General features: G+C 42.4%; 1 protein-coding gene across 2 annotated transcripts in view; it reads right to left on the bottom strand.

Moving 5' to 3' along the window:
* The window catches only part of TECPR2 (tectonin beta-propeller repeat containing 2), a 626,110-nt gene that overhangs the window by 529,785 nt on the left and 83,668 nt on the right, over positions 1-12,657 (bottom strand). For both annotated transcript variants that reach the window (XM_086937834.1, XM_086937835.1), the window contains exon 4: positions 3,890-4,018. In XM_086937834.1, coding sequence (XP_086793960.1) covers positions 3,890-4,018 — 129 coding nt within the window. The remainder of the gene's footprint in view (positions 1-3,889; positions 4,019-12,657) is intronic.

Raw genomic sequence — 12,657 nt, 5'->3', positions numbered from 1 at the left:
TATGGAAGATTCAGGACCGCGCCTTGATACCTTATTACAAGAAGTACTAGACAAGGATATTACCCAACTGGAGGGCATGACCGCCCTACATGATTTGGCCTCAGGGAAGGCTGCAGGTCCTGACGGCATTCCCCTGGAGGTTTATAAATGCATAGAATCGGAAATCATTATTCTCCTGGAAGATCTTTTTAATGGGATAGCTTGCTCAGGCCAGACCCCGGTCTCTTGGAAAGAGACGAACATTATTATATTCCATAAAAAAGGGAAACCCATTGAGAATCCGGGGTCATATAGACCTATTTCGCTTAACAACTCTGATACCAAGCTATATTCTAAGATTTGGGCTTTGAGGTTGGGCAGGATCATAGGCGGTCTTGTTTCTCCGTGGCAGCATGGGTTCGTCCCCGGACGTGGCACGACGGATCATACCAGCAGAGCTATAGCTTTATTTGACGCCCATGCTGCCACGGGGGGGGGTAGGGGGGGGGGGGGGGGTAGATGGCCATGATCCTGCTTGACGCAGAAAAGGCTTTTGACCGGATGGTCTGGAGCTATCTTTGGGATATTTTAGCAGCAAGGGGGTTTGGACAGAAAACCATAAGAGCACTTAGGGCGATGTACAAAGATCCAGTTGCTAGTGTGACGATTATGGGTGAGAAATCGAATCTGTTTTCTATAAAGAGAGGAGAGGAACCCGTCAGGGATGCCCGTGCTCTCCGATTCTTTTTTCCCTTTTTATTGATCCACTAATCCAGGCTGTATTAGAGTGTCCCAGGTTAAGACCAGTGGTTTTTAACGGATATGAAAATAAAGTTTTAGCTTACGCGGATGATATCGCGGTATTCTCATCCGATCCCCAGCAGGCAATGGAGGTCCTGTCAGATCTAACGAAAAAATTTGGTGCTAGGTCAGGGTACCTAATAAACGAAGCGAAGACCCAGATCATTTGTACAAAAAATATTGTGAAAGTTGATTCTAGATTTGTGGACGCAGCAGTATATTTAGGGGTGACAATCAATGCTACTGTAGATAAAATTGTGGAAGAAAACTTTACACCACTTATTAAATCAATCAAATCCGATTTGAGAAGGTGGGACGGGCTACATCTATCATTGATTGGGAGGGTGAATGCTGTCAAAATGACAATGTTCCCTAAAGTATTATATTTATTTCGAGCCATACCATTATTTCTCGAGGAGAAAATAATTACGAATCTAGAATCAATGTTTATCAAATTTATTTGGCAATTTGAGAAGGTTAGACGGTCCACTAATTTGTTGTCCCTCCCGAAAGATAGGGGGGGGTTTGGCTCTCCCTAATTTAAAGTTGTATCATTGGACCTGCCTTCTGACCCAAATGACTGTGCTTTTCCAGCCAGAGACATTTCTTAATGACGCAACCTTAGAAATTGAGCGTACTCCTTCCATATTCGAGCTATTGCTAGGAAGGAAGGCGCTGGGGCTAATGCTTTGTGAAATCGACCGTAGATTTGACAAGAAGGCAAGGTACAAGATTATTGATGGTGTCTGGCTAGTTTGGATGGCCTGTAGAAAGTTCTGTAACATCCCTAAAATTAATCCATACCTACATATTTATAACTCTAGCCTCCTTTCAGCAATAGAAGCAGATAGGACTTTCAAAGTATGGGGAGGGTTGGGCATCAAATCGTTGTGGCAAGTAATGGATGGAGAGGGAGTAGTAAGTTTTGATGCTTTACAAAATACGTATGGAATCCCTGACAACCACTGGTTTGTTTATACCCAACTGGTACGTTCATTAAAGGCTCAGAGACCAAAATTGCTACCCCCCGGTATCTGCCCCTTATTGGAGGCTCTGACTAGAGGGTGTAAAAAAATTAGGATCCTGTATAACACTCTTATTTTAGAGATCCAATATGATGTGGATAAGACCGAGGTAGCTTGGGCCAGAAAATTGGGAAACCCAGATATAGATGTTGACCAGGCCCTTCTACTGAATAAAAAGATTTTTAGAGCCACTAATTTAAAGGCCCAACATTACAAGACGGTATTTAATCTGTACTATATCCCGGCGAAATTATTTGCATGGAGGGGTCAGGATACTGTGGCTCCCTCCTTCCAAATGTGGCTAGCTAGGCTGCTTGGAATCCATAATATTGAGTCCTGCCTATATGAACAAAAGGGATTAAAAACACGGGATTTTGGAAGAAGGCTCTGGGCTCCTGTCACAGGAGGAGGTTGAAGTTGTAAATAGCATTGATGAAACTTTGCCATTTTATGGACTGCTATCACCATGATTATCCTTTTAAGATCAAACTTTTATGAATTGTAAATAAGATGAATTTGGTCCTGTCGTATTGCGCTGTCAGAATAATTATGTATTGTCGTATTATCCTTTGATTGTATATTTGCGATGAATTTGACTTTTTAAGAACTGCTGCTTTTACGTCCGGATATTATCAGTAATGTTTTTTATCCATTGTAATTGCATTAATATTCCCAATAAAATAAAAAATAAAAACATTTTTTTTAAAAAGAGTCCTATGGCACAGTGGGCATGGGACCCAAGCATGGGCATACCGGTCACACTTACACTGTCAACTGGAACAACAACAACAAGGTGATGGATGAAATGCTTGAATTAATCTCAGCCACTGGCAATCGCTCGTGGCACATTCCAGTCCATTGTTTTTTTACCACCATGCCACATTAGACAAAGGTTTGCTTTATGAAAACAATACAGACTCTGTTCATCATGGGAACAGTCTGTCCTGAGCTGCTAGGCGAGGTCCCCTCAAGAAGGGACCGCAAGCAACCCCAAACCGGTTTCGCCTTGCTTGGGACTCGTCAGAATAGTGTAGCTGAAATCCTATGGCACAGTGAGCACAGGCTGCACTGTTCCTATTTGCACATGGCTGGGTCCAAACTGAGGTGGCATGGTGTGTAAAACAATGGTGGACTGGGATGAGAATTCAAGCATTCTTTCTATCACTTTTTTGTATACTTCTTTGCAACACCCTAAGTGCAACAGGTATGCCCCCTTGCTCACAGTGCTACCGGAGCAAAGCAGCACCTGACTGAAAATGCCCCAATGAGGGTGAAACTGGTCTTGGATTGCTTGTGCTCCGGTTCAGAGAGGACCTGGCCGGGCAGTCTGGGCTGAACTGTTCCTCTTAGAGTAGGGTCAAGACTGATTTGCATTCACGCAGTCCATCCTTAACTTTTTTGAACCCTTCAGAAAGAAACACTTGAAAACCAGCATGAAACCACAGTTGCTTCACTATTACAGTGTTTCTTTTCCACAAAACACTCTGAAGTAGCCTCTGCAGCTTGTAGCTGCTAAAAACAACCAAATACAATTCAATGAAAACACAAGTTATGGAATAGAACAATAACCTGTGCCTCCTAGCTGAGACAGCAAAAACAAAAGTAAAGAGATGAAAGCTATGTAATTCAAGCAGAAAGGGGCACACAAACTGCTATCTTTTTGGGCCTATTAATTGAACATCGGTTTTTATTTTTCACACAGGGCTGCAACATTATCAACGCTTTTGTAGGTGCCTTTGTTCTCTTACATACTCTGGTGGATGATACCTAAAGAAATGCAGTGTATTTTATTTTTTGACAAATGGTGCTGAAGAATTACTTGCTCTTATAGAACAGTTGCTTTGCTTCCTGGTGAGCAAGTGCAACCCAGACTCCTCTCTTCTTCACTTCTATTGAATCACATTTTCTTCCTTCTAACAGGTCTTCACCTAGAAGCTGGTTCTTGTGGAGATGGGAAATCATCAATTCACATACTGAAAGGTGTTACTCTACCTCAAGCAGAAGGAAAACATTTCTTAAACTAGGAAGCTGGTGGGGAAAGTACAAGCAAGTGAACCTGGAGGAAGAAAATTATAATGATTTACCTGTTTATTTCTTCCAGGCAACGAAGAAACCAGCTGAAAAATGGCAACCCGTCCAGAAGCCGTACCAACGGCAACAAGGTCATCAAAGCAGTTCAAAAGTTTTGCAACAGTTATCGATTCAGTTTTTCCCTAGAAAGGCAAAAGAAATATGCATTGCTGTCACTACAAAGCAGGCACACAGGGAAAAGAGAACAATATATACTTCTTTGAACACTAATGCAATATTTTGCAAACGTGTTTGACCATGTATCGCAATATTTACAAAAATTGCAATATTCAGCTGAGGTATAGGTTTCATCACAATACTAACTCCTCTAATTATATAATACTCTGTTCGTTCTCTCTCTATATATATATATATATATATATATATATATATATATATATATATATATATATATATATATATATATATAGAGATATATAGATGCTTATTCAGGTATTTCGCCCATGAACCAACTGAATGAACTCAGCTTTAGATGTGCCTTTGAACTCCTCTGATTAGGCGATGCTTTACTTATGATCGAGACCAACCTACCAACAAATGACAAAATTTATTTGTGTATACTGATTTTCAAGTAGCACTTTTACACATCATGTTTCTGATTTTGACAGATAAGTTTCACTGCTGTTCCAACCATAAGGCATGAATGAGTTCACTGCTGTCATGCATATGAAAAGAAACTCTAGGTGAAAAATGGGACGTTATATTCATTGTTCTCACACATTGTAATTTGAAGAGGGGTTGTTCCGGAATAAAAGCAGAGGTGTTGCAAATTGATAGGCAAATCTTCAGATGCGGAGGACATAAATGGTGAATGACTGGGCCATATTAATGCCCTTATCCAAATTTACCAATTGAAAGGTATCTCTCTGGTCTCATATGGGCGTGATATCTGGGGCCATAAAAAAGCTATTGAGAATAAATTCCTGAGACGCCTTTTGACAGTGCCCCAATTCACTGCTTCCTTTGTGGTCCATCAGGTGTTAGTTGTGGGTTATATCACAGATCTGTTGTTAATCAGTCCCATGTTAAAATGGATTTCAATCTGGATTAATCCTCAGTGGGAGCTAAATAGGTTACTTCTGGGGATTTGCATGCTTTTGGAAGAAGCTAAACTGACCTCATGGTAGAACTATATCAGATATACCGGTTGGGAATTGGGCCACCCAGAATTATATGACCACCCTGAAAGTACAAGAAAAAGTGACTTGACCTGGGTAAACAAAAAATGGTGCCAGAGATCAGGCTTCTAGGAGTGCAGGGAACTAGTTAAGCCCTCGGCCCATGCATATGTTATCTTTTCTACTTATGGGCTTACCGAACCCAATTTTACCTTCATCACAAATCCCCAAACATTGCTTTATGCTGACTCGTTTTAAGTTGAACCAACTGCATTGGCTTCTAGCAGATCTTGTAGGCTGGAATCAAGTTGACAATTTAACTCCATGTAGCTACAATAACTTTTCGGACCAGAACACTTTACATTTTGTCCTGTTTTGTGAATTTTATTGCGTTCCCAGCAGGCAATTCATTCTTCCACTGCTAAGAGGGAAGCAATTTACTCAGGCCAGACCCGCTATACTTTTCTTACAAATGCTACCCAATGAATAGGTCTATCTTGAATTCAGTCAGGATTAGAAAAAGAAGGGGGTAACTGGTATATTGCGTATTATATGCAACCGTGGTTATTTGATGATGTTTTTCTACCCTACTGTGCCATCGTTACGCCTTTTAATATATTTTCTAAATGACTTTGTATCTCCTACTGTATTTTAGCCGTTATTGTGTTTTTTTTTACCTAGTGATATGAATTCTGTTTTTGATGTACTGCATGTTTTTTTACCTGCTACTTTGGCATTGAACCTCATATATAAATTGTTGTATTGCATTGTATGAATCGTTTATGGTTTTAATTAACCAATTAATGATTATTTTGACTGACTGAGCCACATTCCTGCTTTTGTAAATGGTAAGCAAAGCAATTCTATACTCCCAATGCATAGTATAAAGATGGCTGGAGGTAAAGTGCCTTATAACAAAGGCACTCTACTTTGAAGACAGTACAGGCTTTTTATGGGGGGGGGGGGGGGGTTGAGAGACAAGGACATAGGTAATGCTCTTATAAGTTGCAAGTGAAGGTGAGGAGGAGTACCACACCATTTGGAGTTGTTTAAAGCAGCCAGGGCTAATTTTGATAAGTCATAAATGATTGTGCTAAGGCGCTATCTTAAGCAATTTTGGTGGTTGATCTTTAGGTGTAGGACACTTGACTCACAACAGCAGTACCGCAGGCATTTGAGATTGTGGTTAAGTATTGAGATCATTTTTAGGTCTCGTGGTGTTGCAGTGCGAAGCACTGCCGCCACGAGTCTTATAGCTGCTGTCTGTGCCTCCAAGGGAGGCAGAGCTAGCTACAGACCTGTGCACGAGCCGATTCTACTCTGGGCACGAGCCGATTCAGGTCTGTGAACGCGCTTCACAGTGGATCAGCTCGCGCTCAACAGTGGATTGGCTTGTGCACGTTAATGAATGTGGAGCACATCAGGCGCCCAAGGAACAATTATCACAGCATGAGACCCCACTTATCACAGCAGGACAACAGGCGCCCCAGGCTGCTGGAGCACTCAACTATAATTAATGCGCAGTTGAGTGCTCCAGCAGCGTGGGGGCCTCTCGGCATGCTGTGTTAATTAGTTTACTTTGGGGCCTTATGCTGTGATAATGCTCACTTTCAGTGTTGTGATCGGGAGCAGGGTATTACTGGCGCCACTGCCACGCCTTCATGAGTCATAAAAGCTGCATAATTAGGGCGGCATGTTTACTTAGTGCTATTAGTGATATCTATTTAAACGTGCAGCACTGAACATTTACAAAGAAGGCGAATCAGCGACATTCATTGGAGACACGACCTATTTGAAGACGACCTATTTGAAGACGCTTGTTTTACTGGGGTAGGTTCTGTGAACTGTTTATTTTCTTTTTATAGTATAACTGGCAGGGTTGGCTAAATTATGCGAGAAAAGGAAAAATATGCAGGAGATGATGGTATGAGGCAAGTGTGGCAAATGTATAATTATGCGTAATATATAAAAGCAAGTTGCAAAATGTCCTGTGTTGGAGGTTTTTTTTTTCCATTCTAATCAGCTCACAGTAATGCCTTTAAAAAGAATAGTGTTAAGTGGCCATAACAGAGTTCCTTCGTGTTAACAATTTATTTGCAGCCGAGTAAAAAAAAAAAAGTGTAAACCAACTGTCAAACTTTGCTTTTCCGATTTCCCTCGTGACACAACCCCCTTTAGGCTTTCTCCGCTTGCCACCAATTTATGGGGGTCCAGATGAATTTTTTTCACTTCTAGCACTGCTTCTGGAGCACCATAATTATCATGCAGAAAAACTCTGGTCGTTCTTGCCACTTTCGTAAGACAACGAGGCGTGGCACTAAGAGAACTCCTTCTCTAGTAAACCTAGTAACCTTACTAAATAAAGACACGGGCACCAAAACCAGGCGGCGTTTGGTTAGCAGCACCACGTTCTGATCTTGTGCTTCCGTGGCAGGCCCCACGAGAGTAAGACACTGGAGGTGCGGTAAAAAGGAAGAGAAGATAGCCGCAGATGTCCTATATCAAGTGACATAACTGCCAGTTGTGCTGTGCACGTTAAAGGCCAAACCGTCGCGCTGGGTGAAATGTACACAACGGATAAGCTAATGCGTCTGATAGTTTCACAACAGCCTCCCCACATACACCCTGAAAAGCCCCAGTTCTTAGCTTAACGCACAGAAAATACCAACACCAACAATTACAATCACCGCCTTTCTACTCCCCGGGTTTCCCAGTGTCACTAATTTAAAAAGCCCTCTGTCATTGGTTAGACGGTTCTGAGCGAACTGTTAATGCCGATTGGTTAATGCGTCACATCCAACCCTCCAGTGGATGCGTTTTCTTTGGGCAAGTAATTTGTTCCTACTGGAGTCTCTAGTTTGAAGTTTGCGATTGGACACTGCCGGCCGTATGCGTGCAGGTTACAGTGCACGAGCCACAAGACCAGAAGCAAAATAATCTTCTCGTCAGAGGTCTTCCTTTGATATGTGTAGAGTGCGCATTTTGTTCATCTCGAACGTATAGAAGTGAATAGAGCTAAAAACAAGCATTAAAAATGCAATAGGTCTCGCCTTTCATTAAGTTACAGCCATTTGCTTTGCTATACAATACCATTAGCAAAGCAAATGGCTTTAACTTAATTAAAGGCGAGACCTGTTGCATTTTCAATGCTTGTTAAGTTTATCTGGGTACTATTTGAATACTGACATGAGGTTATGTTTGTTGTGTTTAGATGTAGGACATACAAGAAACTCGAATGATAAGAAAAGGCCAAGGTAATATGATTCAATATATTTTGTATTGATGTTATTCCAAATATAAAACAATGATAATAAAGCAAAACGAACCCCTGTTTATTACCCTCGTCCCAGACACCACCCATCAGACCCTTACTGGGTTCAGAGTCTCACAATGAGTAAAACAGGCTCAAGCATACAACTGCCTCATCTGGTGCTAGCACAGTATTCCTTCTGGTACAAATAGCCATCCAAACATCTTACAAGCGTCAGTAAGAGAGCATTCAAATAGGTAAAATCTTCAGTGCTCTTACTATCCTCCTGCATGTTCTCTTGAATCATGTGACATTTTTTCCTGAAGGCAGCACCATAGCCTCCTAAAGGTATGCCCCGTTTCTTAAAAATCACACTGCTTTTTTCCATGACCGAGATAAACTATAATACCATCCTTGCATGGTTGGAACTTTTGGTGTCCCCCAGCTTTCCAGAAGAACCTGTTTGGCCTTTGAATGCATCACAGTAATACATGGTTATCAGGGTCATTCAATTCAATATTGCACCTTCTAAGACAGAAGGTGTCTCGAGGACTATAAGTGCCCACATTACTCTAGTGACTCCTCTCAGAACCTCCTCAATACAAACACAAAATATATTATTATCCCTTTCTAATCACACCCTTCCCAACACACTTGTGGCCCACTTTGGTCAATAGTATACAGACACACAAGAGGGAAATTCCACCTAAGTAATATTTTGTCCCCCACTTCCTCCCCTGTGCATGTGTAATTCCCTTTATGGGCATTCTCCAGTAGCCCTCTCCATTGTTGTTCATGGAAGCACTTCACCAGTTCTTCATCCCTAGCCTGCAGAAAATGCCACTCACAAGGCTTTCTGTCTGCTAATAAAGTTAGAGCTCAGGTGTGTCTCATCAAATAAAGTCTGTAACAATTTCTCAAATGTCAACAGTTCCCAATAGCACCTGGGTTAATCGAGGGGTTGTGCCCACTATGCCAGGTCAGTGAATATCTAAATCTCTCCCATTCATTTGGACTATAATTCTGTTTGGACTATTCAAAGGACTTGATTGGTCCCTTTACATCTGAATAATTTTGAGTTTTAAAGCATTAATAAAACATAAGACGGGCATTTCCAGTTACATCCTTTGCTCTTACACCACACCCATCCCTCAACCTATCCGTTCCTCAACATTCCTCCTCCTCCCCTCATCCTGTGCGAAGCCAATCCCCTCCTTATTCCCCCAGCCCAGAGGCTTTTAATGTTTCAACACCATTTTCAGGCTTGGTCCGTTTCTGAAGTTCCGTCCAGGCATGTCAGCCCCCTTCAGTCCTTTTTGAGACCGAAGAACACCGTATTCCATGTTTGACAAAATTTCCGCTCCATGTATGAAGGTGCATTATGCCGATTTCTGGTGACTCAGCAGTGGATATAATCTCTGTAACCAGAGAACAATCTGCACCTGGACCCTCCCAGGCAACAGCAAGATTGTTTGCTTGGGGGCTAATAAGAGACAGGACAGAGTCTTCCCTCACATTGAATTTAGGTTAAATGTTTCCCTTCATAGGGGTCCCAGTAAAATGACCTCAGATCATCTCTCAAAATCTTTGTTTAATTTCTGCTAAGATTCCACGCCAAAATGCAGAGTCTTGGGAAGCTCCACATATTTGAGATTGTGCTTTTTCAGTTACACCCCATCCACAATAACAAGTGCATAGTGTCATGTACATAATATCTTAGAGGTTGTTTCCTTCCACTGTGCACGCCTAGCATAGTGGTTTACTCTCTGATAAACCTCTTCTCATTATTATTATTATTATTATTATGTTTCTTATATAGCGCCTGAATCGACCCCCGAGGGGTATCTCCGCGCTTGCCTTGGGAACCCGTCCTGGCTTTTCCCTGTGAGATAGCCCCTACAGGGCATCCCCAAGGTGAAAGCCAGGCATCCCGCCGCGGGGGGCCGTTGTGGAGATAAAGCAAGCTTAATGCCCAGAGTTGCAGAGTGTGAACCCATGATTAGGTCAGGCACCGAAACGAGAATTATCGAGTCCATGGACATTTGAGCTCAAGACCCTGCTGCGTCGGTAATTGAACCCTGGTCCCGAGTCTGACCTCTGCTTCAGGGTCTGCCTGCTCTAACCAGTGAGCCACACTTCTCCATTGCTTCATATCTAGGGCAATACCCACCTCCTCCTCCTCCCACTGGGTTTGAACCCGAAATTTCCGTAGTGTTAGTAATGAATTAAGAAAGTGACAGAGGGCCCAATTTACACTTTGGTGGACAGGTTACTCCATCACAAACGTGAAGGATATCCAGTCTGCTGTATTTCAAGTGCCACTGGATATAATGCACTTGTAAGACGATGGACAGGATATCCATTACATTTGTGACGGAGCGGCAAGCCCGTCGAGCTTTACATCAGGCCCACAGTTTGAATACTAGCCTTGTGGACAATAATGCACAGAACCTTAAAAAGGGGTGACTGCTATAATCACTCCCTTTTTAATCTCGAATAGTAGCACCCACTACAGTATTTGTAGACCATGAAATCTGTCTGCCTGGGAATGGGCAATCTCCTTTTTAATGTTCTCTATAGATTTAATGGAATGCATGTCAAATGAACTTGAAAAAACATCCAGAGCTGTAGACTAAACTCATATGGTGTGGAGCCTTTTGTGTAGTACTATATTTGGGGCTCCTTAGAAATCCATCTTGGTCCACAAGTATCATTGAAGGTATCAGCACGTCCAACCAGTTTGCCAGAAGCCTCAAAGACTTTGGGATCTAAGTTAAGCAGCAATATGGGATGGTATGAGATGCACAAAGTAGAGTTCTTGTTAGGCTTGAGAAATAAGGAAACTGTGGCTTCCTCCATGTAGAGTGTCATGCCTGTAGAACCTCTAAACCCATTAAACAATTCAGTCAATGAGGTGGCCAGATGGGGGGGGAAGGATTTATAGATTACGGCTGTAAAGTGGTTGAGGTCATGTACATATAGCCAGTGCCTATCCAGTCTTTGATGGTATTTGTCTTGTTGCTTACACTTAACCATATTAAAGTCACCTCCAGCAATTAACGGTCCTTAGGCAAAATCAGTTATCTCTAGTGATGCCTGCTTAGAAAGGTCTCTTGCCCCTGGCTGGGGGCCTATAGTAAAGCTAAGAAGGAAACCATTGAGGTTGCCATTGCTCACTACTCAATCGTCTTCTCCATAAATGTTTTCCTGGGCCAATCACCACCACCGCCTCAGGTATTCTCCTTGAGGATGACAACATGAGCTGGTATGGTGAAAGGCGAGACCAAATTCTTAAATGGTCCACCTATAGGAGATACGTCTCCTGCAGAAAGAATAAGTCTACCTTTAGGGTGGCTAGATCCTGCAAGAAGCTCAGTCGCCTGATCGGATTATTAAGACCTGTAACATTATAAGTGATGACTTAAACTCCAACCTGGATGGCCTTATGTGCCTCAGGCAAAATCAGTGAGTGTAAAAGAGCCTTCATAACAAGATCTTCCTTGTTGTGTGAAGGAACTGAGTATAAGGTCATACAGGGGCTAACATATCTGTCCCAATTAATTTCAAGTGGATCCCGTTCGTGTCTGGTACAGCCAGCACACTTTACTGGCACCTGCCTTCAGTGGACAGTCATCATGCAATACTCTTGGCCATTGTCCTTTAAGTCTAGCTATTCTCTTAAATCTCATTCTTTGGTAGATTTAAACTCATGTCAAGGTCTCAGCATCCCCACTGACTACACAAAAGTGTAGATTGACCTCCATCTTGCTAGCTATAATTTTCGCAGAGTCTGAGCAAATGGTCACCTGCCTCTTTTCCATTTCTCATGCAGGGATCGGCAGGGTCAGTCTTGGTCAAAGGCAGACTTAACTCCTTTCTGCAGAGGCAACCCCAGACTAAACCTGCCCCGGGAAGCAGAAAGCCCTCTGTCTCCCCTCCAAACTGAACTGGATTCTAAATGGAAGGCCCAACTTGCACCTGATGCCTTGTCTCATAGGTGATCAGTAAGGGGTCTGAGGCTTTTCATCTGGTCAGTGTTAACATCAAAAACTACTGAAATAACTGGAGTGCCCCCTCCATTAAAAGAGATCAGACTCCTCCTCACCACCTCCAGATGAGCTTTGTTGATAATATAATCCTAACCTCAGGTGAAGTGGACGCTCACTAGGAATTCTGGAGCGTAATTCTTGTCTGATATCATGGGGGTGTCCTATGAGCATTGTCGGCCCTATCTATTGCTCTTCTAGCAGCAGGTTTGGGGCATGAAGTTGTTTGAAGTCATTCAGCTGCTCATACATAGTCTCCCTCTAGAATGCTTACCTGTCGCCCTGTTCAGATACATCTTTGCAAACCTCATTTAAATCATGCTGTAAGCTTATCTTGTCTTTGAGTT

This window comes from Lissotriton vulgaris, chromosome 9 (genome assembly GCF_964263255.1).
Source record: "Lissotriton vulgaris chromosome 9, aLisVul1.2, whole genome shotgun sequence".
Classification (NCBI taxonomy): domain Eukaryota; kingdom Metazoa; phylum Chordata; class Amphibia; order Caudata; family Salamandridae; genus Lissotriton; species Lissotriton vulgaris.
The sequence above is the reverse complement of the archived record's forward strand: the minus strand, read 5'-3'. Positions and strand labels throughout refer to the sequence as shown.